A 22,588-nucleotide genomic window follows, 5' to 3' on the forward strand; every position below is an offset into this window, starting at 1 on the left:
TTTTTTTGAGAGTCTCCCTCTGTCGCCCAGGCTGGAGTGCAGTGGTGTGATCTTGGCTCACTGCAACCTCCACCTACCTGGTTCAAGTGATTCTCCTGCCTCAGGCTCCCAAGTAGCTGGGATTACAGGCACACGCCGCCATGCCCAGCTAATTTTTGTATTTTTAGTAGATATGAGGTTTCACCATGCTGGCCAGGCTGGTCTCGAACTCCTGACCTCAAGTGATCCACCCTCCTCAGCCTCCCAAAGTGCTGGGATTATAGGCATGAGCCACTGTGCCCGGCCCTGAATTACTTTTTAAAGGATGACCTATGTGGGTAATCTGTTCACCTTTTTTGCAATAGGAAGCCATCTTTAAATAAACTCCTGTCCAGAATTCCATATGTAATTGAAATTAAGCAAGAGTCCCTTGGACTGGTATAAAGCTACTAAGGAATGCTAGGGCATGATGGACACAGATTTAGAACCATAGAGAGCGTTCCTCTTGTTTCTGTCGTTTACCTTAAAGCTCAGGTGCTTTTGTCTAAGCCAATGCCTTTTTCCTTGAAATGGAGCTTGGAACTCCTAATAGGGAAGCGTCAGTGAAAACCTGCATACGCTTCCCATCAGGGAACTCTGAGGACAGGTGGATAGAAATCTCTTTGTTTGGGCATGTGTGTTTTCTTTACGACTGTGCCCCACACACTTTAATTACCACTTAATCTGTTCCTCTGCGTGCCAGCGGGGCGCCATGCTTTCTGTGCCCGCTGTTCTCAGGTGCCTGTTGCGCAGCTGTTGCCATGGCACCAGAGTCACGCACCACAGTCTTGCTGTACCTGTTTGGTGTCTGTGTGCTCCCTGCTTTGCACAGCTCTGCTCCTTACTGAGTTCTTGTTTCCTGATGTGTTCTCGTTCTCAAGAAAGTTTTCTTCATTCTAAGAAAAAAGTACAGATTGAAAAAATAAAAAGTTACAGCCAAAAGACAGATGTTCTTTCATGAATAATACCTAGAAGAATTTGGAGGATGAGACAAGCAAAGAATAGGTGTTCAGGTGAAGCATCTGATTCAACGAACAGCTGATAAATCCTGGGCTTGTAAAGAAACAGATGATGGGCTGGGCACAGTGGTTTGTGCTTGTAATCCCAGCACCATGGGAGGCTGAAGTGGGAGGGGAGACCAGCCTGGGCAAAATCTCACTAAAAATATAAAAATTAGCTGGGCATGGTGTTGTGCACCTGTAATGCCAGCTACTTGGGAGGCTGAGGTGGGAGAATCGCTTGAGCCCTGGAGGTAGAGGTTGCAGTGAGCGGAGATCATGCCACTGCATTCCAGCTTGGGCGACAGAGCAAGACTCCACTTGAAAAAAAAAAAAGAAAGAAAGTAAAGAAACAGATGACTTTTGCTTTGTTTTGTTCTGATACAAAGGTAGTCCGGTGGAAGAGAGGAATGAGGACAATTGCCCTTATGTAGGCCAGATGACTTTCCAATAGGCAGAGCTGGGACTGGGGGCAGGTTTCCACTCTCCTTTCTATCACATCACACTGATTTTCACCTTATAAAATGAAATAAAACGTGGTAAACCATAGGCTGGATAACCTTATTCTTAGACGTTTGATTTATGAAATGTTGAAATGGGTTTTATTTGGTTTAAAGCAATCTCTGGGAGTAATGATCACAAGAAAAATGCCCTTTTTGGTGTGTATGAGGCTGTCTTGATTTTACTTTAAGGAACTGAATGAGATTTGCTCTCGTAGGGCTGTCAGGACTCCTCAGCTGCTGTTTCCAGAAGTGACAGACACCGGACCTGTCTCCTGTCTTTTATCTTTTTGGGGTATCTAATATTTCTCCCATCTCATTTCAACTTGCCCTTTTCCAGAGTGAGGTAATGGATAAACGGTGTCAGGAAATGCCTTCTGTTAGCCCAAGTGCTATGACTGCGTCTTCAAAGACCAGGTGCATGACTTTGATTTTAACTTATATCTCTGACTGGCCCCAGGAATCCAGCAAATATTGCAATTCCGAGTTGTATTGCATTTTCCACTTACAGAAACACAAGAATGAATAAACATGAAAAAAAGACAAAACCTTACAGCACAAGATTCATGCATCAAAGTATTGTGCCATACTTCCTCTTTTGTTACAGTTGCTTATATTCTACAGTTCTTTGCATATAGAAGACACTAACAATTTTTTGAATTAATGACCTACAGTGATCTTAATGTTGCATTAGCACAGGAGTGTAGTACCCCTGGGTTCTTGGTATAAAAATACGGCGTGGGCTGAGCATCGTGGCTCACGCCTGTAATCCCAGAACTTTGGGAGGCCAAGGCGGGCAGATCACGAGGTCAGGAGATTGAGACCATCCTAGCTAACATGGTGAAACCCCATCTCTACTAAAAATACAAAAATTAGCGGGGCGTGGTGGCATGTGCTTGTAATCCCAACTACTTGGGAAGCTGAGGCAGGAGAATTGCTTGAACCCGGGAGGTAGAGATTGCAGTGAGCTGAGATCGCACCACTCTGCACTCCAGCCTGGGTGACAGAGGGAGACTCAGTCTCAAAACAAACAAACAAACAAAAATCATGAAAGGAAAAAATATACATAGTATGGGAAGATGACAGAATGTTGCTAATTGCTGAAGTTGGCTGACAGGTACCTAGAGAATCATTTTATTATTCTCCTACTTTGGTGGATGCTAAAATTTTCCTTAATAATAAGTTAAAAATAAAACCAAGCATAAGTTGGTGGAGTAACAGGACACAGGTCACTGAGGGGCTAGTCCTTAGGGTCCCTACTGAGCAGGTCATACCCTCTCAAGCCTCAACTCCCTTATTCATACAACACAGTTTGGATTTGGAGTTCTTGTGGATCCTTCCGGAATCCTGACATTTTCCGAGATTCAGCTTCTTGACGTTGATTCCTCCTGCCCCCTGGTGGCAGGATCTGAAAATTACTGGTGGAATACAGGGATGGATCCTTCGTTTTTAAAGTTAATGAAAGTGGAAGGTGTGTGTGTGTTGAGGGATAGAGTGGGCACTTCTTTAAGTGGCAACAAGGGCACCTGTGGTTTTGTTTTTCACTGTGTAATAGTCTTATTTTTGCTGCCAGCAGAGTATACGCCTTGGCCTTTTAGTATTTTCTGGAAGAACAATGTCCCCCACTTGAGGATTCCCAACAGAATTAATGGGGTTATTGTGGATATTGACTGGTACCTGGAAAATGACCATTAAGACAACTGTCTTTCTACTTCTTTTCAAATTAGAGTCATGGGGCTGTGATATGGGGCCCCAGATAATGTCTTAGCCCATTGTTTCTTTCCATTTATTTAGCAACTCACATTACTAAATACCTTTGCACACTTAACATCCTACAACCACAACTGCGTTCTCATGGTAAAATCTGTCCCTCTGTTGAATGTGTAAGAAAGGTGAGGGAATTGTGTTGTGAGTATGTCTAGGCCGTTTACAGCTTATCACGTTTAATTTCTCTAGTTAACTTCAGTTGTTAGGTGTGCTAAACGATGAGGGTCCTGATTGAGCCCCCTTTGAAGGGACAGCCTAGTAACCAGGAGTCCATTGTGCCTGGGGTTTGTTTCCCACCATCTCTTTGATCTTGCACTTTCTATGTGGCTATTACAGGGAGCCACAGATGGACAGAGGCATTTTCATTGTCTTCCTTTCATTCACTTTCTAAACCTATGATAACTTCTAGAACACTGGAGATTTCTAAAATTACTCCCCTTTCTATTTGTGGCATCCCTTTTCAAAGAATGTTAGTTGACACATGGTCACCTAGGCAAAAGGCTACATTTCCAAGCTTCCCTTGCAACTAGGTTCTGACAATGAAATGAAAGTAGAAAGGGTGCCCTGTGGGGGGCCCCTCAGGGAATGTTCTGCCAGGGATGGCTGGCAGGTGCACTTGGTCCTTTTTGTCCTTTCCTCTGTCTTGCTGCCCAGTGTGAGGCTGATTCCAACTGAACCATGGATACAAGGCCCGCATCCTCATGATGTCAAGGTGCTGAGTTGGGAGGAACGTGGGTCCCTGGAAGCCTTGAGCAGGAGGCTCACCGCAGCTCTGTACCACCCACCTCATCTTTAGTGGGATGAAACTAACTTTTCCCTTGTTACTTTTGGTTTCTGCTTTTATTTTGCACCAAATGATACAGTATTTAGCAGATAGGAGACCCTGTGTAAAACTCTTATCTGGGCCTGGTGGCTCACACCTGTAATCCCAGCACTTTGGGATGCCGAGGCAGGCGGATCATGAGGTCAGGAGTTCAAGACCAGCCTGGCCAATATGGTGACACCTCGTCTCTACTAAAAATGCAAGAATTAGCCAGGCGTGGTGGTGCACGCCTGTAGTCCCAGCTACTTGGGAGGCTGAGGCAGAAGAATCGTTTGAACTGGGGAGGCGGAGGTTACAGTGAGCCAAGATCTTGCCACTGCACTCCAGCCTGGGTGACAGAGTGAGACTCCGTCTCAAAACAACAACAACAACAACAACAACAACAACAACAACTCCAAGAAGCCTGTGAGGTGGGTACCATGATCCACATTTTCGCAGACGAGGAAACTGAGGCAAAGATAAGTAAATCACTTGACTTGGGTTGTATAGCCAGAAATGGCTGGGGTAGGATCTCAACCCAGACCGTCCCTCCCCAGATCATCTTGTGCCTATAGACGGGTGATTCTTTGGGCCTGGCGAAGATCAAAAGACATAGTAGTCTGCCTAGGAATTAAATTCCTTTTGGAAAGTAGGATTGGAAAGCCTGATTTGACCTCCAAATATTAAAAGGCAAAGGTAGAAATTATAGAAATGTTGAATTAGAGAAGCTTGTGGGCACTTTTAGCTACACCTAGGCTCTGTGGTCATTTCTCAAGCCACAGTAGTGGCCCTCCTGCCCTGTACGCTGGTTTTAAGTGGAAGATATCCTTTGAGTAACATGGGTGGGGACTCCTGCCTCTGTGGACACATCTTGTCATCATGGCTGGTTTCACGTTCTTCAGCCTCTCCCCTGCACTGTGTGTAATCACACAGCCTGGCTTCCATTTCTCAGTTCTTGTGGCAGGGGATTTTCTGCTGCAGAGGCACCACCATTGTGCTGGGAGAGCCTTTCTTCACTACAGAATTTGCTCTGGCCTGGTTGCTCTGACTGCATGAGTGGTCTTGCGCTCACTCAGTGGTCTTGCTTCTTGTGGGAATGGAGGTAGGACCTACCTAACAAAGTTGGGTGGCTCCATCTAGTGGCACACATAGTAAGTACTCGTTGCCTATTAAGTTAATTTCATGGTTTAGTTTGCTTCTCGCTTGTTCTGGGGCGTTTACAGTCATGTTGTCCTCTGTATTTGAACTTAGACTTATCAAAATCAACATCTGTTTGGTGAATCTGATCTCTCAAAATTGTTTGGGGTCATCCCCCAATTCAACTCTTTTTTTACTCTTACCGTCTACCAATGTCAAATGTTTTAAGTCCCTTTCTCTAAATGTTATTCTTTGACTGCATGGATTTTGCCTAGGAATGATTGCATTTTCAAAGATTGTATTTTAGAAGTCTTTGATCTTTATCTATTGGTCTTGACTCACTTGGTTCATGTAACTTTCTGGCTCAAGTCTTGGGTATGCATAATCCTTAGTGTGAGTTAATGGGCACTAGCTAGACCATTCCCCAGAGATGTTCTTGTTTCACCTGCCTGCCTGTGTGGGTTTAGAGGCCAGGTAAGGAGCAGCAGTACCTGTGGCAAGAGACACACGTGGGCAGCCTGGGGCTCACTGTTACCTCTTAATGCTGAGGGATCTTTGGATTGGGTGCAAGAAGTCAAGTCTCTGTATGTTGCTGTGAGTGGCTGTAACACTAGCAACGTCTGTGGCTTCAGAACACTGTTAACATTCTCCCCTTGGGAACTTTGTGAGCCAGGAGGCAGAGGAAACCCCTATGTATGGGAATGTCAGGGAAAGGGGAGAGAGAGCGCTGTACCCGAAGGAGAAAACTTACCGGAAGATGTATAATAAGAGTTTTAAGAAAGTTTAAACATGCGAGTACTCATAGAATATGGTTTCCAGGCCGGGCGCAGTGACTCACCCCTGTAATCCCAGTACTTTGGGAGGCTGAGGAGGGTGGATCACCTGAGGTCAGGAGTTCGAGACCAGCCTGACCAATATGATGAAACCCTGTCTCTACTAAAAATACAAAAACTAGCCAGGCATGGTGGCAGGCGCCTATAATCCCACTTACTCGGGAGGCTGAGACAGGAGAATCTCTTGAACCCGGGCGGCGGAGGTTGCAGTGAGCTGAGATTGTGCCATTGCACTCCAGCCTGGGCAACAAAAGTGAAACTCCATTTCAGAAAAAAAAAAAAAAAAAAAAAAGGAGGAAGAAGAAAAAAGAATATGGTTTCCATGAGCTTTCTTGAAGCAATTGCTAGAGGAAGAAGCCATACAAATGATAAATGGAGAAATTATGACAAAAAGAGGGTTAGTACATTTTGAATCTATTTCATAATAAAATCTAAGACGATTCTGGGGATTATGATTCTGGAACAAATTATAAACATTATATCCTCTGCCAATGTAGAAAAAATCATTAGAAGGCTACTTGAAGGGGAAGGAAAAGAAAAGGTAGGAGGTAGGATAAGCAGGCCAATTTCCTACTTCAGGTCACGCTGGACCCTCTTCCCTACTGCGACAGTTTATTACTCACTGAAATCCGTCTTCACCACTTTAACGAGTGTTCAGCTTTATTTATCTATGACATTAACCATATCAAGAATAAGACCAAAAGGCCTGAGTTAAATTGTTCCAAATGCATTGATGTATATTTTTATTTCTTCCTTAAATACAGTGTCTCCAGAGCTGGGGGCTAGTGAAAAGTCATCATGAACTGGGTGCGGGTGGCTCACACCTGTAATCCCAGCACTTTGGGGGGCTGAGGCAGGTGGATCACTTGGACTCAGGAGTTTGAGACCAGCTTGGGCAACATGGTGAAGCCTTGTCGCTCTATTTTTTAAAATAAAAATATAAAAATTATTTTGTAAAAGGTCACAAATGCAGAATTGTCCACTCCAAGACACCATTACCCTTGCGGCTGCTGGGTGATCTTTCGCTCTTATTGTTGCTTTGATATTTGTGTTGATCGTTTGTTTGTTAATGTGTGACTATTTCAAACTGGCTCTAGTTTCCCGTTACTGTTCCTTGCCTTTTACTGACTTAGGCTGATTTGTTTGAGCAGAGAAAGACACTGCCATAAGAACTTCCTATGCATTTGGGAGGGAGACCAGAGAAGTCTAAAGTCACCCGTGGAGAAGCTGGTCCTGAGAGCAATGTGACCACGCCTTCACTCACGACTCTGCCAGCCACGGTGCTGTGCTTCCCATGCACGATATGACTTAATCCCTGACCCCCTTGAACGCTAATATTTGTACCTTTATTAGTTTTTTATTACCCTGCAGCCAATAATTCATAGATAAGTATCCTTTCTCCATCTTCTAGCTGTACTTTTTACTTATGTTTATTCTTGAACTCATTCCAGCCTGGCTTGCACTTTTTTGAGACAGTCTTGCTCTGTTGCCCAGGCTGGAGTGCAGTGGCATGATCTTGGCTCACTGCAACCTCAACCTCCCGGGTCAAGCGATTCTCATGCCTCAGTCTCCTGAGTAGCTGGGACTACAGGCACACGCCACCACACCCTGCTCATTTTTTAATTTTTATTTTTAGTAGATACAGGATTCTGCCATGTTGGTCAGGCTGGTCTCGAACCCCTGGCCTCAAATAATCCACCTGCCTTGGCCTCCCAAAGTGCTGGGATTATAGGCATGAGCCACCATGCCTGGTCTGGCCTGCACATTTACTACTCCGTGGAAATCGCCCTTGCCAAAGACAATGATTTCCACATCCCTAAATTCAGTTTTCATCATGCACCATAGATAACTTCCTCTTTAAAATGATCCGTCCCTGACTTTCGTGATATGACACTTTACTAGTTTTCTCCTTCCACTTAAAGTGTTCCTCCTCCCTTTCCTGTGCTGTATCAGCCTTTTATACTTAACTCTGAATGTTACATGTGCTTCCCTGGGGCTCTGTCCGACAAATATTTATTGTGCACTTACTATGGGACAGACACTGCTTTGGGTGTGGGGGATTGCATACTGGTCCCTATTCTCAGGGAGTTTCGAAGAAAAGCTGTCGGCTGGGCGTGGTGGCTCACACCTGTAATCCTAGCACTTTAGGAGGCCAAGGAGGGTGGAACACTTGAGGTCAGGAGTTTGAGACCAGCCTGGCCAACATGGCGAAACCCCGTCTTTACTCGAAATACAAAAATTAGCCAGGCGTGCTGGCTCGCGCCTGTAATCCCAGCGACTAGGGAGGCTGAGGAAGGAGAATCGCTTGAACCCAGGAGGCAGAGGTTGCAGTGAGCTGATATCATGCCACTGTACTTCAGCCTGGGCGACAAGAGCAAGACTCCACCTCAAAAGAAAAAAAAAAGAAAGAAAGAAAGGAAGAAAGAAAGAAAAGCTTTCAACCATGAGTTACACAATTGATTACTTAATTATAGTTGTGATAAAAGACTACTAAAAAGTTGAAGATGCTACTTCTAGGAATTAATTGGAACAAAGTCAACTGTGTTTGAAGTTCTAAAGATGTGACCTGTTAAGTCACCGTGAACTAGAAGTCTTCTCACCAGCACAACACCTTCCAGTAGATGAGAAAGAAGATGAACAAGGATATAATCTCGTTGAATCTATCAGTTGAAACCAAGATTGTTCTTACTCTCATTTGCTTCTTTGATTTGTTTTTAATAGGCAAACTCCTAGTCTGTCTGAAGGGATCAACATTCAGACTGCAAGGTGACTATAGATTGTTTTTTGTTTATAAAAATGCTTTCACCAGGGGCACACTAGACCAACAGTGGGAAGTCTTTTTCCTTTAGGGTTCCTGATCCTCAAAATTTGTGAGATTAAGAAACATTATACACTTCTGGGCGTGGTGGCTCACGCCTATAATCCCAGCACTTTGGGAGGCCGAGTCACGAGTTTAGGAGTTCGAGACCAGCCTGGCAAACATGGTGAAACCCCATTTCTACTGAAAACACAAAAATTAACCGGGTGTGGTGGCGAGGGCCTGTAATCACAGCTACTCAGGAGGCTGAGGCAGGAGAATCGCTTGAACCCAAGAGGTGGAAGTTGCAGTGAGTTGAGATTGCGCCACTGCACCCCAGCCTAGGAGACAGTGCGAGACTCTGTCTGAACAACAACAATGACAACAACAAAAAGAAAAATTATATACTACATATTATTTACAGCACAGAAAAAGATATGAAGAGGATAACAACACCTGTCTGTGAAGCAATTTGGTTAGAGTGGTCATGAAATGATTGACTTCTAAATTCAAAAGCAGGAAATATGGCTTCAGCTCTTTATTAAATTCTATTGTTAGAATAAGATAGAATAAGAAGAAAAAGAGAGGGAGAGATACAGGTAGTGTCAAGAGACATCGGACTTCATTAATGATACCATCATCTTGGAATATCTTGAATAGTCCCTAAGCTAATTCAAAGACATGTTTTGCTTCTGCTATCATTGGTTTATGCAGCACGTATCACAACTTGGGATCTTCCTTCATGTTCAATGAAATCGAACTCAAGTCTACATTTGGAAAAAAGTTACTTTTTGGTGATTTCTAAAATCACCTTGACCATCAAGCTCTTCTTTCCAAAGAGTGCTAAGTAAATAAATGTAAATTACTCAAATCAGAAACACAGAGAATGAGGCCCAGCGCAGTGGCTGATTGATGCCTGTAATCCCAGCAATTTGGAAGGCTGAGGTGGGAGGATCATTTGAGGTCAGGAGTTCCAGACCAGCCTGGCCACCATGGAGAAACCCTGTTTTTATTAAAAATACAAAAATTAGCCCAGTGTGGTGGTGCACGCTTGTAATCCCAGTACTTGGGAGACATGAGAATTGCTTGAGCCCAGGAGGGGGACATTGCAGTGAGCCAAGATTGTCCACTGCACTCCAGCCTGGGCAACAGAGCAAGACTCTGTCTCAAGAAAAAAAAAAAAAAAAAAAAGGGAAAAAAAAACCCGAATGAATTCACAGTATATAAAACATTTAAGAAATGCATTTGACTAAATAGGAAATAGATCAGAATGACTCAAGATGCTAGAAAAATAACTTTAGAAAGTCCTTCGATGAGACACGACAAGGAGAGCCAAGCTCTCCTGGGCTGGCAGGGACCTAAGGGATTTGAGGTTTTTTTTGTTTGTTTTTGTTTTTGAATTTATTTATTTATTTTTATTTTACTGACATGATGACAACTCAGAGCAGCATGTTGGCAACTTCCACAGGCCTCACATAAATGAATTGCAGTATTTGCTATAGGAAGAGGCAGATTTTACATCTAGGTTTCAAGATATGGTTTGGCCTGTACCAGCATCTACAACTAAATGGTTGATTAATAGCTGATATTTGAACATTTGCTAGGCACCAGTATATTACCTTAATTTCCCAGCAATTATATGATGTGGAGTATTAGTATACCTATTTTTAGATGAGCAAACAGGTATAGAGGAATAGATGAGTTGCCTAAATGGTGGGCCTGGAAAATCCAGGCAGACTGACTGAAGCCTCTTCACCTGAAGAACCTATATTTTGTCATTTTTATGATTCAGTACATGAATTTTATTTGCTTTTTTTTTCTGCTTGTTTTGAGTGCAGTGGCCTGATCTCAGCTTACCACAACCTCCAACTCCTGGGTTCAAGCAATTCTCCTGCCTCAGCCTCCCTAGTAGCTGGGACTACAGGCATGTGCCACTGTGTCCAGCTAATTTTTGTATTTTTAGTAGCGATGGGGTTTCATCATGTTGGCCAGGCTTGTCTCAAACTCCTGACCTTGTGATCCCCCCGCTTCGGCCTCCCAAAGTGCTGGGATTACAGTTGTGAGCCACTGTGCCCAGCCCCAGTGCTTGATTTTTTTTTTTTTTTTTTTTTTGAGACGGAGTCTCGCTCTGTTGCCCAGGCTGGAGTGCAGTGGCCGGATCTCAGCTCACTGCAAGCTCCGCCTCTTGATTTTTAACATCCCTCATCTATCACCCTCCCTTGACCTTCCCCACTGACATCCCCCGCCCCTCCAAATCTGGCTTTTTTTAGAAGCTCATCACTTTCCTCCCTCTCCCATGTCCTCCTTAATGACAGGCCATTGATCTCTCGCCAAGGTCTAGACCATGTACAGTACAGTCAGTACTAGAAGCATTACAAGCTACCTCTCCTACCCACTCCTGTGCTTTCTCAATCCTTCCTCCCCTACTTCTTTCTTCCTCTTCTTTGACCTAAAGGACCTCATGCTTTGCAGGGGAACAAGGAAGTGATGATATGGGCCAACAGGAAGCCTAACATTTGCTGGCTCCTAAACATGTCACTGTGAGAACCTTTGTCTCTCTATCTGGAGCCAGCACATCATGTAAATAGACCTGTGCTCGCCACTTGTTTTATCTGTATGGGTCAGATCCTTGATTAAGCAATTTTTCTTTCAAACCTCCCTGGCTGCACAAATCAGGCCAGTACTCTCTAACCAACTTCCTCCTTGCAAATGTTTCTGAACTAATGGAATCTGGTAGATATGAAAATCAGGTTCAGTAAATTAAATTAGAAAAATAAAAAAGCTTTTTGCTGGGTGCGGTGACCCATACCTGTAATCCCAGCATTTTGGGAGGCCAAGGTGGGTGGATTGCTTGCGCTTAGGAGTTCAAGACCAGCCTGGGTAACGCGGTGAGACCCTGTCTCTACTAAAAATACAAAAATTAGCCAGACATGGTGGCATGCACCTGTAGTCCCAGCTACTCAGGAGGCTGAGGTGGGAGGATTGCTTGAGCTCCAGAGGTGGAGGTTGCAGTGAGCTGAGATCACACCACTGCACTCCACCTCCAGCCTAGGTGACACAGTGAGACCCTGTCTTCAAACAAACAAACAAACAAACAGCAGTCTTAAAAGCTAGTGAAACTGTAAAGTGATGCGATTGAAAGGCAGGGATACTGACAGGACCCATCACTAGTGACTACTAGGACCCATCACTCAGTGACTGTGCAGCTTCATAGGTTGTGCTGTTCAGAACCTTTGGTATTCTGTCAGAGTTGAGCAGGTCAGGAGAGTAAGGCAACTGGATCATTAAATAAGCAGATTTGCCTGTCTTGGCCCCTTTTGGAGTATAGCTGACCTCTCCCATGGTGTAAAGCAACCTTGCCTCACATTAATGGCTTGCTTTAGGGCCATGTTTTATGGAGGAATGTTTACCATCACTTTACTTACAACCCCTTATGAGGTTGCTGGCTAGTTTATTCTGGAATGTTCCTGAGTCCACATAATTTACAAATTTAGTTTTAAGCTTATCATTGGTTTTGGATTTGAGGGACCAAGATTTTGCAATCAATGAGGATCCCTGAGGTAAATCAGGAGAACTGGTGTCTATTCCTTTTTGCCTTTCTTTACTACTCTTTCTATCTCCCAGCTCATGCCTCTCCTACCTTTTATTTTATTTTATTTTAAATGGAGTCCTAACTTGGAATCCTACTTTCCCATTCTGGGCCTTGATTTCTCCACATAATGTAACATGAAAAAAAAAATAGTGTTTGACATGGTAGCTTGGGGAATTATATCTTTTGTGCCCCACCTAGTATTTTCCTTCCATCTAGCACAGAGCAGTTGCTCAATATACTTTGTTGAATGAATAAATGAAATAATAAAAGCGTACAAAATAAATGTTCATGTGGAATATTTGGAAAATGGAGTGACTCCCTGACCGTCAAAGTAGGTGAGGTCACCTTTTGCCATGAATGGGACTTTTCACAGACTGTGCTGTGCTGGTTTGCCATTGTTTAATTAATTTTAACCAAACTAGCTTTCTGTTTCCAGCTCCTAGCGTAATGCCTGGCACAAGGTCAGAGCTCAATAAATTTTTTGTTGAATCAATAATTGCCGTAATTTATGTCAAAGAGTTTTGGCTTTCAGAGAAAATGTAAACAAAAACAAAGTTTTGAAGCAGGATATTAGAAGGAAGATTGAGAAGTCTTCAGGTGCATTTCCTGGCTTCCTGACTCACCTATTCCTGGTAATCATCCCCTTCATTACTGAAAACTGACCGGTGACTCCTTAGGCAGGTGACTCAGCATTTTGCTAAGAAATCGCTATCTCCGGCTGGGCGTAGTTAAATACCTAGTCCTTGTGTGGGGTAGAAGTAGCAGCTATTCAAAGATCCAGAATCGTGGCTTTGAGTGGAAATTGTGTTGTGCTTTTGTCTGCCTATATCTGCAATCAAGTTCCAAACTTCTGTGGAATAATACAGATTTGGAGTTCATGCTTAATCATTTCTATTCTATGTAAAATTCCAGATACCCTCACCTTTGAACTTTTTTTTTCCTAATTTAACAAATAAGAGCTCAGGAAGTATCCTGGCCCAGCTTCTCGATTCAGCATCAATAGTGTCTGAATGAGATGGTTCGGCAGGGATCACCACCATCGTTTTAAAGTAATTAACTAGAGTGGAGGTTTTATCATCAGTAATAAAAAGTAAAACTGGAGACTATTGGTACCAAGGTTATCAAAAGAAAAATACAAAAACAAAACCCAGAGCTTGGGAACTAGTCTTAGTTCTATCCTAACTGAAGCAAGAGCATTTTTCTGAAACCTCCCTGCAGCCTACTCTCTGAAGGTTGGGGATATGCTTGCAGGACACATTGCCTTGTGAGCCAATTAAAGCCTGTGGCTTCATGGCTGAATCAGGGATTTTCCAATCATTCCTGACATGACATCCTTGTGGCAATCTGTCTAGGCCTACAGATGGATTAAAAAAAACCAAACCAAACAAAAAACAAGTCTTACTCTCTAGTCAATCAAAACATAACACCTCAGGCTGGGTGTGGTGGCTCACACCGGTAATCCCAGCCCTTTGGGAGGCCAGTGTGGGCAGATCACTTGAGGTCAGGAGTTTGAGACCAGCCTGGCCAACGTGGTGAAACCCCATCTCTACTAAAAATACCAAAAATTTTAGCCGGGCATGGTGGTGCATGCCTGTAATCCCAGCTACTCAGGAGGCTGAGGCAGGAGAATCACTTGAACCCAGGAGGCGGAGGTTGCAGTGAGCCGAGATAGATTGCGCCACTGCACTCCAGCCTGGGTGACAGAGCAAGACTCTGTCTCAAAAAACAAAAACAAAAACCCCCTAAAAACATGTCACCTCAAAAGAACTCTCTTAAAATCAAGAGGGCAAAAATAAAATAAGATAAAATAAAATTAGGAGGGCATCTCTCTTGGGACACTTATGGTAGAAATATTACAGTCCAATCTCTTTCTCCTTTCCTTTTTCTGTGACCATTAGGTACCTCAAGTTTTTCCCCAGTTTTGGTAAAAGGCAGTAGAGATGGCTGTAATCTTGAAAACCTCAGTCCTTGTTCTACTCCTGACTGATTATCCAATGCATTCTAGTCTAGAAATGTGGCTGGTACCATTCACCACACTGACAAAACTGTCAAAATTACTTTTTCAGAACTCTGGAAAAAAAAAAAAAAAAAAAAAAAGACTTGCAGCACTCCAGAGAATGCTTTTCAAATAAAATGACTCAGAATCTCAGAACATCATGCTTTGTGGTGTCTTAAATTATCCTAGTTCTGTTTCCCTCTCCACAGACTCATGATAGCCTCAACAACCCTGAAATCATGAAAACTAGCAGTATAGCCATTTTGAAGGGGGTAAAACGAGATTGGAGTTACCCAAAGTCCAACTCTCAGATAACTGCCATTATCTGATCTATTTTGAAGTTCCTTAGAAAATCCTCTGTGTCTTGGCTGGGTGCGGTGGCTCATGCCTATAATCCCAGCACTTTGGGAGGCTGAGGCAGGTGAATCACCTGCGGTCAGGAGTTTGAGACCAGCCTGACCAATATGGTGAAACTCCATCTTTACAAAAAATACAAAAATTAGGCAGGTGTGGTGGCCGGCACCTGTAATCCCAGCTTCTCGGGAGGTTGAAACAGGAGAATTGTTTAAACCTGGGAGGTGGAGGTTGCAGTGAATCAAGATCATGCCACTGCACTTTAGCCTGGGTGACAGAGCGAGACTCTGTCTAAAAATGAAAAACAAAAAACAAAAAAACAAAAATTAGCCAGGCACGGTGACATGTGCCTGTAGTCCCAGCTAATCAGGAGGCTGAGGTGAGAGGATTGCTTGAGCTCCAGAGGTTGAGGGTTCAGTGAGCCATGCACGACTGCCCTACTGCACTCCAGCCTGGGTGACAGAACGAGACCTTATGTCCAACAAACAAACAAACAAACCAACCAAAATAAAACAAAACCCCATGATCCAAATATATGCTGTCTAAAGGAGACATACTTTGCATTCAAAGACCTAAATAGGTTGAAAGAAAAGGATGGGGAAGATACAGCATGCGAATAGTAACTAAAGAGAGCTTGAGTGGCAATAATATCAGCTGAAATAGGTTTTAAGACAACAATTGTTATTAGAGACAAAAGACATTTTAAAATGGCAAAAGGGTCAATTTATCAAAGAGCTATTTTAACATATATGTACATAATAAAAGAGCTCTAAAACACATGAAGCAAAAACTGACAGAATTCATGGGAGAAGTAGACAGTTAATCAATAGCTGGCTATTTCATTACCCCATCTTCAGTAATGAATAGAACTAGAGAGATGGTCAGTAAGAAAATAGAAGAATTGGCCGGGCGCGGTAGCTCAAGCCTGTAATCCCAGCACTTTGGGAGGCCGAGACGGGTGGATCACGAGGTCAGGAGATCGAGACCATCCTGGCTAACACGGTGAAACCCCGTCTCTACTAAAAATACAAAAAAAAACTAGCTGGGCGAGGTGGCGGGCGCCTGTAGTCCTAGCTACTCGGGAGGCTGAGGCAGAATGGCGTGAACCCGGGAGGCGGAGCTTGCAGTGAGCTGAGATCCGGCCACTGCACTTCAGCCTGGGCGACAGAGCGAGACTCCGTCTCAACAAAAAAAAAAAAAAAAAAAAAAAAAGAAAATAGAAGAATTGAACAGTGGTATATAAACCAACTAGACCTTATAGACATATACAGAACACTCCACCAACAGAAGTAGAATACACATTCTTCGCAAGGGCACATAGAACATTCTCCAGGCTAGATCACATGTTAGGCCCAAACAAATCTTAATAAATTTAAAAATATTGAAAGATAATGTATCTTCCCCAACCATAATTTGGGGGAAACTTAGAAATTATGTGGAAATTAAGCACACTCCTAAATAACCAATGGATTAAAGAAGAAATCATAAGGGAAGTTAGAAAATAGTTTGATAAGAGTTAAAATGCAGCCTGGGTGACAGAGTGAGAGTCTGTCTTATAAAAAAAAATTAATACAAATAAAGCTCAGGGTGAGACTCTGTCTCATGAAAAATGGAAGAAGAAAGAAAAATAAAGCTGAGCACAGTGATGCATGCCTGTAGTCCCAGCTACTTGGAAGGGTGGGGTGGGTGAATTGCTTGCACCCAGGAGTTTGAGGCCAGCCTAAGCAACATAGCGTGATCCTCATCACAAATAAATAAATAACAAAAATGAAAATAAAAATTTATAAATATGGCTAAAGCAGTGCCTACAGGGAATTTTATAATTGTAATTGTTTATGTTATCAAGAAGTAAGATCTCAAATCAATAACCCAATCTGTTACCGTAACAAACTAGAAAAAGAACAAACGAAACCCAAAGTTAGCAGAAGGAAAGAAATAATGAAGATTATAGTGGAGACAAATGAAATAAAGACTAGAAAAACAAAAGAGAGAATCAATGAAACCAAAAGTTGGTTCTTAACTTACTTAAAAAGGGGGAAAAAGAAAGCTCAAAAAACTAATAACAAGTGAAGAGACTGAATTACTAACCATAAACTTCCCAACGAGGAAACATCCAGGAAAAAAGAAACCAAGAAAAAAAAAAAAAGAGAGAAGACAAATAACTAAAATCATGAATGAAAGAGGAGATGTTACTACTGATATTACAGAAATAAACGTCAAGTTGTTGCTTTAATTTTTTGGCATAAATCTGGTGGTCAGGTCCTTAAAGAGGAAGGATAACCAGATTTGTGTGTGTGTGTATGAACTCCAAAACCAAAAACATACAGCTTACGTGAGTGATCCAATAGAATAATCACCAGCGATAAGTAGTTACTGAGTACTTGAAATGGGACTAATATGACTAAGGACCTGAATTTAATTTTAACCAATTTAAATTTAAATTTAAAACTGAACATTAGATCCATGTATTGAAAAACACTTAAGCATGTTTGGAACAACTTGTTTATGAATCTACTTTTTACAACTATACATTTTATGAAATCTAAAAACAGATGAAGTATTTCTGATACAAATGTAGCATTAGAGTTGACATGTACTGTATGTTTAAAATATACAGTGGATGTTCATAGACTTGGTATGAAACAAATTTAAATTATTTCATTAATTTCAATATATGAGGTTCCATAAAATATAGTTAAAATATAGTGAAGAGTTATATCTACTTTATTTTGGATTTTTAATGGGCTTGCAGAAAAGTTTTAAATTGCTTATCTGGCTTGTGCTGTATATTAGATAGTTCTGCTTTAGCCCTCAGCAAAAATGTATCTTTACATTATTTATTATTTCCTGTTTTCTTTCCAATGCCTCAACTACTGATGAGTAAGTGGCACCTCAGTTTTAAGGAATGTTTGAATGAGGAAAAAATAAATCGTTATACCCTCTCTCTGAGATGCCATGGAAGTGATTTGGTTTATAATCCCCTATACTGTTTTCCCCTAAAAGTAAGTCGAGGTGTGATCCTGCAAATTTGAGGAAAGAGTAGAGAATATGCTTTTTTTTTTTTTTAGCCTCCTTCCCCAAAGCAAATTATTGTCGTGTGTGTGTGTGTGTGTGTGTGTGTGTGTGTGTGTGTGTGTGTGTTTTAATTGAATCTAGGAAGCTCCAGCCAAGCACCTCTTGAGCAATGTGAAAAAGTACTCAATGTGATTCATGTTGACCTCCCAGGCTAGTGGGTTAAGGAGAAACAATGTTCTTCCTCCCTACATAACATAGTTACTTCCCACCTCAGAACTTTTGTATTCAAAGTACCTGCTTGACAAGAAGTCTCTGCCCATACTCCAGCAGGTTTGGATCCCTAATGGGACTTGCACTTACATGATCTCCCAAACTATGACCTCCATTTAACAAACTCTCCAAACCTGCTTGACTGGCTTTCTCATGGAGCAACTCAGCCTTTCCTGTGTGTTCGTGCAGAGTGAGGCCCATTTCCCCAGCCTAGTCCTCTCCCAGGACTTTCAGGACTTTGGTAAGTGGGTTCCACCCAACTGACTTCAGAGCAATCCTGGGCTCTGTGCCTCTGAGAACACCTGTGGCAAGGCTGGTTGCTTATTTCACAGGGAGGAGGAAACTTGAGTGGGGATTCCAAGAGATGCCCTTTAATAAATGTGTTAAAACAAATTCCTGCATTTTCCTCTTAGAAATTCTCAACTGTATTTGACCTTTCTTGCTGTTAACTTCCATCTCTTTGGATTCCTCCCCATCTCCTCTGAGTTTGGAAAAATCTTTCAGTTGCCCTGTTCCAAAAAGCCTCTCCCAAATATGGACACGTGGCAAAATATTTGTGGAATGGGGAAAATACATTTTTTTAAAGCAATGTTGATCACTGAGTGGTGTTAAAAGTAAATAAAAAAAATAATAATGCCGGCCGGGCGCCGTGGCTCACCCCTGTAATCCCAGCACTTTGGGAGGCCGAGGTGGGTGGATCACAAAGTCAGGTCAGGAGATCGAGACCATCCTGACTAACACGGTGAAACCGCGTCTCTACTAAAAATATATTAAAAAAAAAAAGCCAGGCGAGGTGGCGGCGCCTATAGTACCAGCTACTCGGGAGGCTGAGGCAGGAGAATGGCGTGAACCCGGGAGGCAGAGCTTGCAGTGAGCCGAGATTGCGCCACTGCACTCCAGCCTGGGCGACAGAGCGAGACCCCGTCTCAAAGATAAATAAATAAATAAAATAATAATAATAATAATAATAATAATAATGCCAAAGTAAGTGGATGTTCATGTGGAAAGCAAACTTGACTCCTACCTTACACTATACCTTAAACTCAATTTCAAGGGGAATAGAGATCCTTAATGTGAATGAAAGAGTAAGCTTTTAGAAAATATCTTCGGGATTTTAGAGCATAATACGCTGTTTTTCTCAACAATCAGCAATATGTACATCGTCATAATGATGTGGCGACTGCTTAGCCCCTAAATCTGGTAACTACTTTGGGACAATATGGGAGGAAAAGTGAAGACAGTGATGGTGTAAGAGATAAATCCTCATCTGTCATATCAAGAAGTCACTATATAATGTACAAAACAATCAAGAAATGACTAAGTAGTTATGTGAGAAAAAAATAGAAGACATTGCTAAAAGACTTAAAAGTCATTGCTCTGGAGGATTAGGAGGGATGGCGCAGGGGACTGTTAGGATGCATTATAAACTGAATAGGCTTTAAAAAATATCATGGATTAATACATGCGTACACTTGAAAAACTAAAAATATAATAATTTGGAAAAACCCATGAAGGTAACTACCAGAAGGAAAAACTAAGAGAATGAAAAGTGCTTGCCTCTGGAAAGAACAATTGGCAGGACTGTTGTTTTCATTGTAAGACTTTTGGAGCCATTTAATTGTACTGAACCATTTTTATCTATTTCTTTAATAAAAGCAATTTTATTGTAATAAAGAGTTACACTTGTTCGAAAAAAGACTTCATGATTTTGCAGGTTGGAAAAGATATTTTAGACAAGATGCAGGAAAGAGAAGCAATGTTTCCTAAACAGGACCATATGTAATTAACTTTTGTCCTAATGTTTCCTAAATGGGACCAATATAATTAACTTTTGTTCCTCAAAATATTCCATTAGAGTAAAAGGTGGCTCCACAGTGGTAGAAGATATTTACAAATGATAACTGACAAAGGGCTCATCAATTGAGGAAAATGACAAGACAAGTTTCAATCATTTTAGCAGATTTATTTGCCAAAGTTAAGGAACTGCCTGGGAGACAGGTCTCTGCCTTTCTCCAAAGATGATTTTGAGGGCTCCAAATTTAAAGGAGAAAGGGAGGGATATTGAGAAGCACACAGTTTTCACGTGGGCAAAGGAAAAATGTGGAGCATCTGCATTTTATGTAAATAATATAGACGAAATGGGGTAGGGGAGCAATCAGATATGCATTTGTATCTGGGGTGACTGCACCTGTAAAGATAAGTTATCAATTTACATTGCCATGGTGACGTTTTAACAACTCACCAGGAATTTCCTTGTGGGCAAAACATGGGGAAGTGTGTAGCTTTTCATCTTGTAGCCATCTTATTTAGGAACCAAAAGGGGGAGACAGGTTTGCGTGACCCAGTTCCCAGCTTGACTTTTCCCTTTGGTTAAATGAGTTTGGGGTCCCAAAATTTAATTTCCTTTCATAGGCTTGTAACCAGAATATCTAAGGAACTCTTTCAAATAAAAATGGAAAAAAAATCCAGTAGAGAAGGGCAAGAAAGTTGAGCAGGTATTTAAAAAGTTGGCATCTAACAACCAATAAGAGGAAAATTTTAATGAAACTCAATGAGATACTGCTACACACCCACCGGAATGGTTGACATTAAAAGGCCAGCTGAATAATGATGAGAAAGGGAATATTCACTCTGCTGATGGACATGTAAATTGGTAAAATCACTTAGGAAACCAATTTGACACTATCAGTAAAGTTGAAAGCATATGTTTATTCCAATGGCCTAGCGATTCCGCTCCTAAGTACAACCCCAGAGTAAATTTGTTACAGATACTCCCCCTGGCATGGATAACAGTGTCCCTAGCTGCAATGTTTGTAGAAGCTCCAAAATCCCCAAACTTAATAACACAAATGTCCACTAGCAGGAAAATGTATCAGTTGTGCAATATTTATATGACAGAATCCTATGCATTAATGAAATGGGATGAGCTGCAATTACACGTGACACCATGTGAATCTCAGATTGCTGATTGCCAGGCATGGTGGCTCATGCCCGTAATCCCAACACTTTGGGGGCCAAGGTGGGTGGATCATGTGAGGTCAGGAGTTTGAGACCATCCTGGCCAACAGGGTGAAACCCCATCTCTACTAAAACTACAAGCAGAGCCTGGTGGCTCATGTCTGTATTCCCAGCTACTCAGGAGGCTGAGGCAGGAGAATTGCTTGAACTGGGGAGGCAGAGGTTGCCTTGAGACAAGATTGCACCACTCCAGCCTGGGCAACAGAGCAAGACTCCATCTAAAAAAAAAAAAAAACCAAAAAAAAGTTTCAATATAAGCAAAGAATACATTTTGTGTGTTTCTATTATATAAAGTTCAAAACCAGGGAAAAGTACTGCTTGGGGATTCATAATTAGAAGTTAAGGTGTAAAGAAAAGCAAGGAAGTAATTGCCCTTTATTTGGGTCAGTGGTCACCCCCGGTTGGGTTTACCCCAGGGAAGGGAGGCAGCAGTGATGAAATGTGTAGGGCTGGACCCTGAGGGATGGCAATGTCCTGTTTCTTGACCTGAGTGACAGTTCGCCTTACAAGTTGTATATTTGTTTTTTGTATGTTGTATTTCACAGTGAATTTTTTTTTTCTTTTTACATAAAAACACCTCCCCGTAACTGCCTTTGCCTGCCCTGCCCTAGGTACTCCCCTTCCCCGCCCCTCCCTAGCACCACCACTGCACCAGAAGAGCGTTCACTCTGCTCCCATTTTTCCTAGCCTAACTCCCACTCATAACACAAACTTCTCCTCCTTCCCCAACTCTAGCGTCACCAGTAACCTCATAGCTGGCAAGTCAAGTGAACCCATGGCCTCATTCTATAGACTCCTGTGTCCTGTCGGAGTCTTTTCTGTTGACTTGTGGTTCTACTTCTCCTTGACTTCTCCAGATCGCCCCTCTCCTGGTTCTGCTGCTCTTTCTCTCCCTGCAGCCCCCTGCTTCATTCTCTGACATCTCTAACTTCCCCACTCCTTAAGCGCTGCTGTTTCCCAGGCTTCCCTCACAGTGGTCTTATCCATGCTCATATTGCTCATATCTATGCTAACAGCTCCCAAATGTGTGTCCTCTTCTGAGCTCTGGTTGAAGGTTGAATGTATGCTACAAGCTTCCTACTTCATCTCCTTCATGAAGATGCTTGGAGTCAACTTAATTTCAACCAACAGGTCCCAAAGAGAACTCACTCTCCTTTTTGCTCTAACTTTATTCCAAGATTTTCTACCTAAATAAAGCCTTGTGCAGGCTGGACGAGGTGGCTCACACCTGTAATCCCAGCACTTTGGGAAGTCCAGGAAGAGGTGGGAAGATCACTTGAGGTCAGCCTGGGCAACATAGCCAAACCCTGTCTCTACAAATATAAAAAAATAAAAAAACTTAGCCAGTTGTGGTGGCGTGTGCCTGTAGCCCCAGCTACTCAGGAGGCTGAGGTCGAAGAACCGCCTGAACTCAGGAGTTGGAGGCTGCAATAAGCTATAATTGTGCCACTGCACTTCAGCGTGGGTGACAGAGTGAAGCCTGTCTCTATT

The 22,588-nt window shown here is 42.4% G+C and overlaps 1 protein-coding gene across 2 annotated transcripts in view; it reads right to left on the minus strand.

Annotated features, from left to right (window-relative positions):
* The window catches only part of SLC28A3 (solute carrier family 28 member 3), a 65,590-nt gene that overhangs the window by 37,768 nt on the left and 5,234 nt on the right, over positions 1 to 22,588 (minus strand). For both annotated transcript variants that reach the window (XM_025359785.1, XM_025359784.1), the window contains exon 2: positions 816 to 914. Coding sequence is in view for 1 of the 2 variants with exons in the window: in XM_025359784.1 (XP_025215569.1) it covers positions 816 to 914 (99 nt within the window). In the remaining variant the exon portion in view is untranslated. The remainder of the gene's footprint in view (positions 1 to 815; positions 915 to 22,588) is intronic.

Source organism: Theropithecus gelada, chromosome 15 (assembly GCF_003255815.1).
Source record: "Theropithecus gelada isolate Dixy chromosome 15, Tgel_1.0, whole genome shotgun sequence".
NCBI lineage: Eukaryota > Metazoa > Chordata > Mammalia > Primates > Cercopithecidae > Theropithecus > Theropithecus gelada.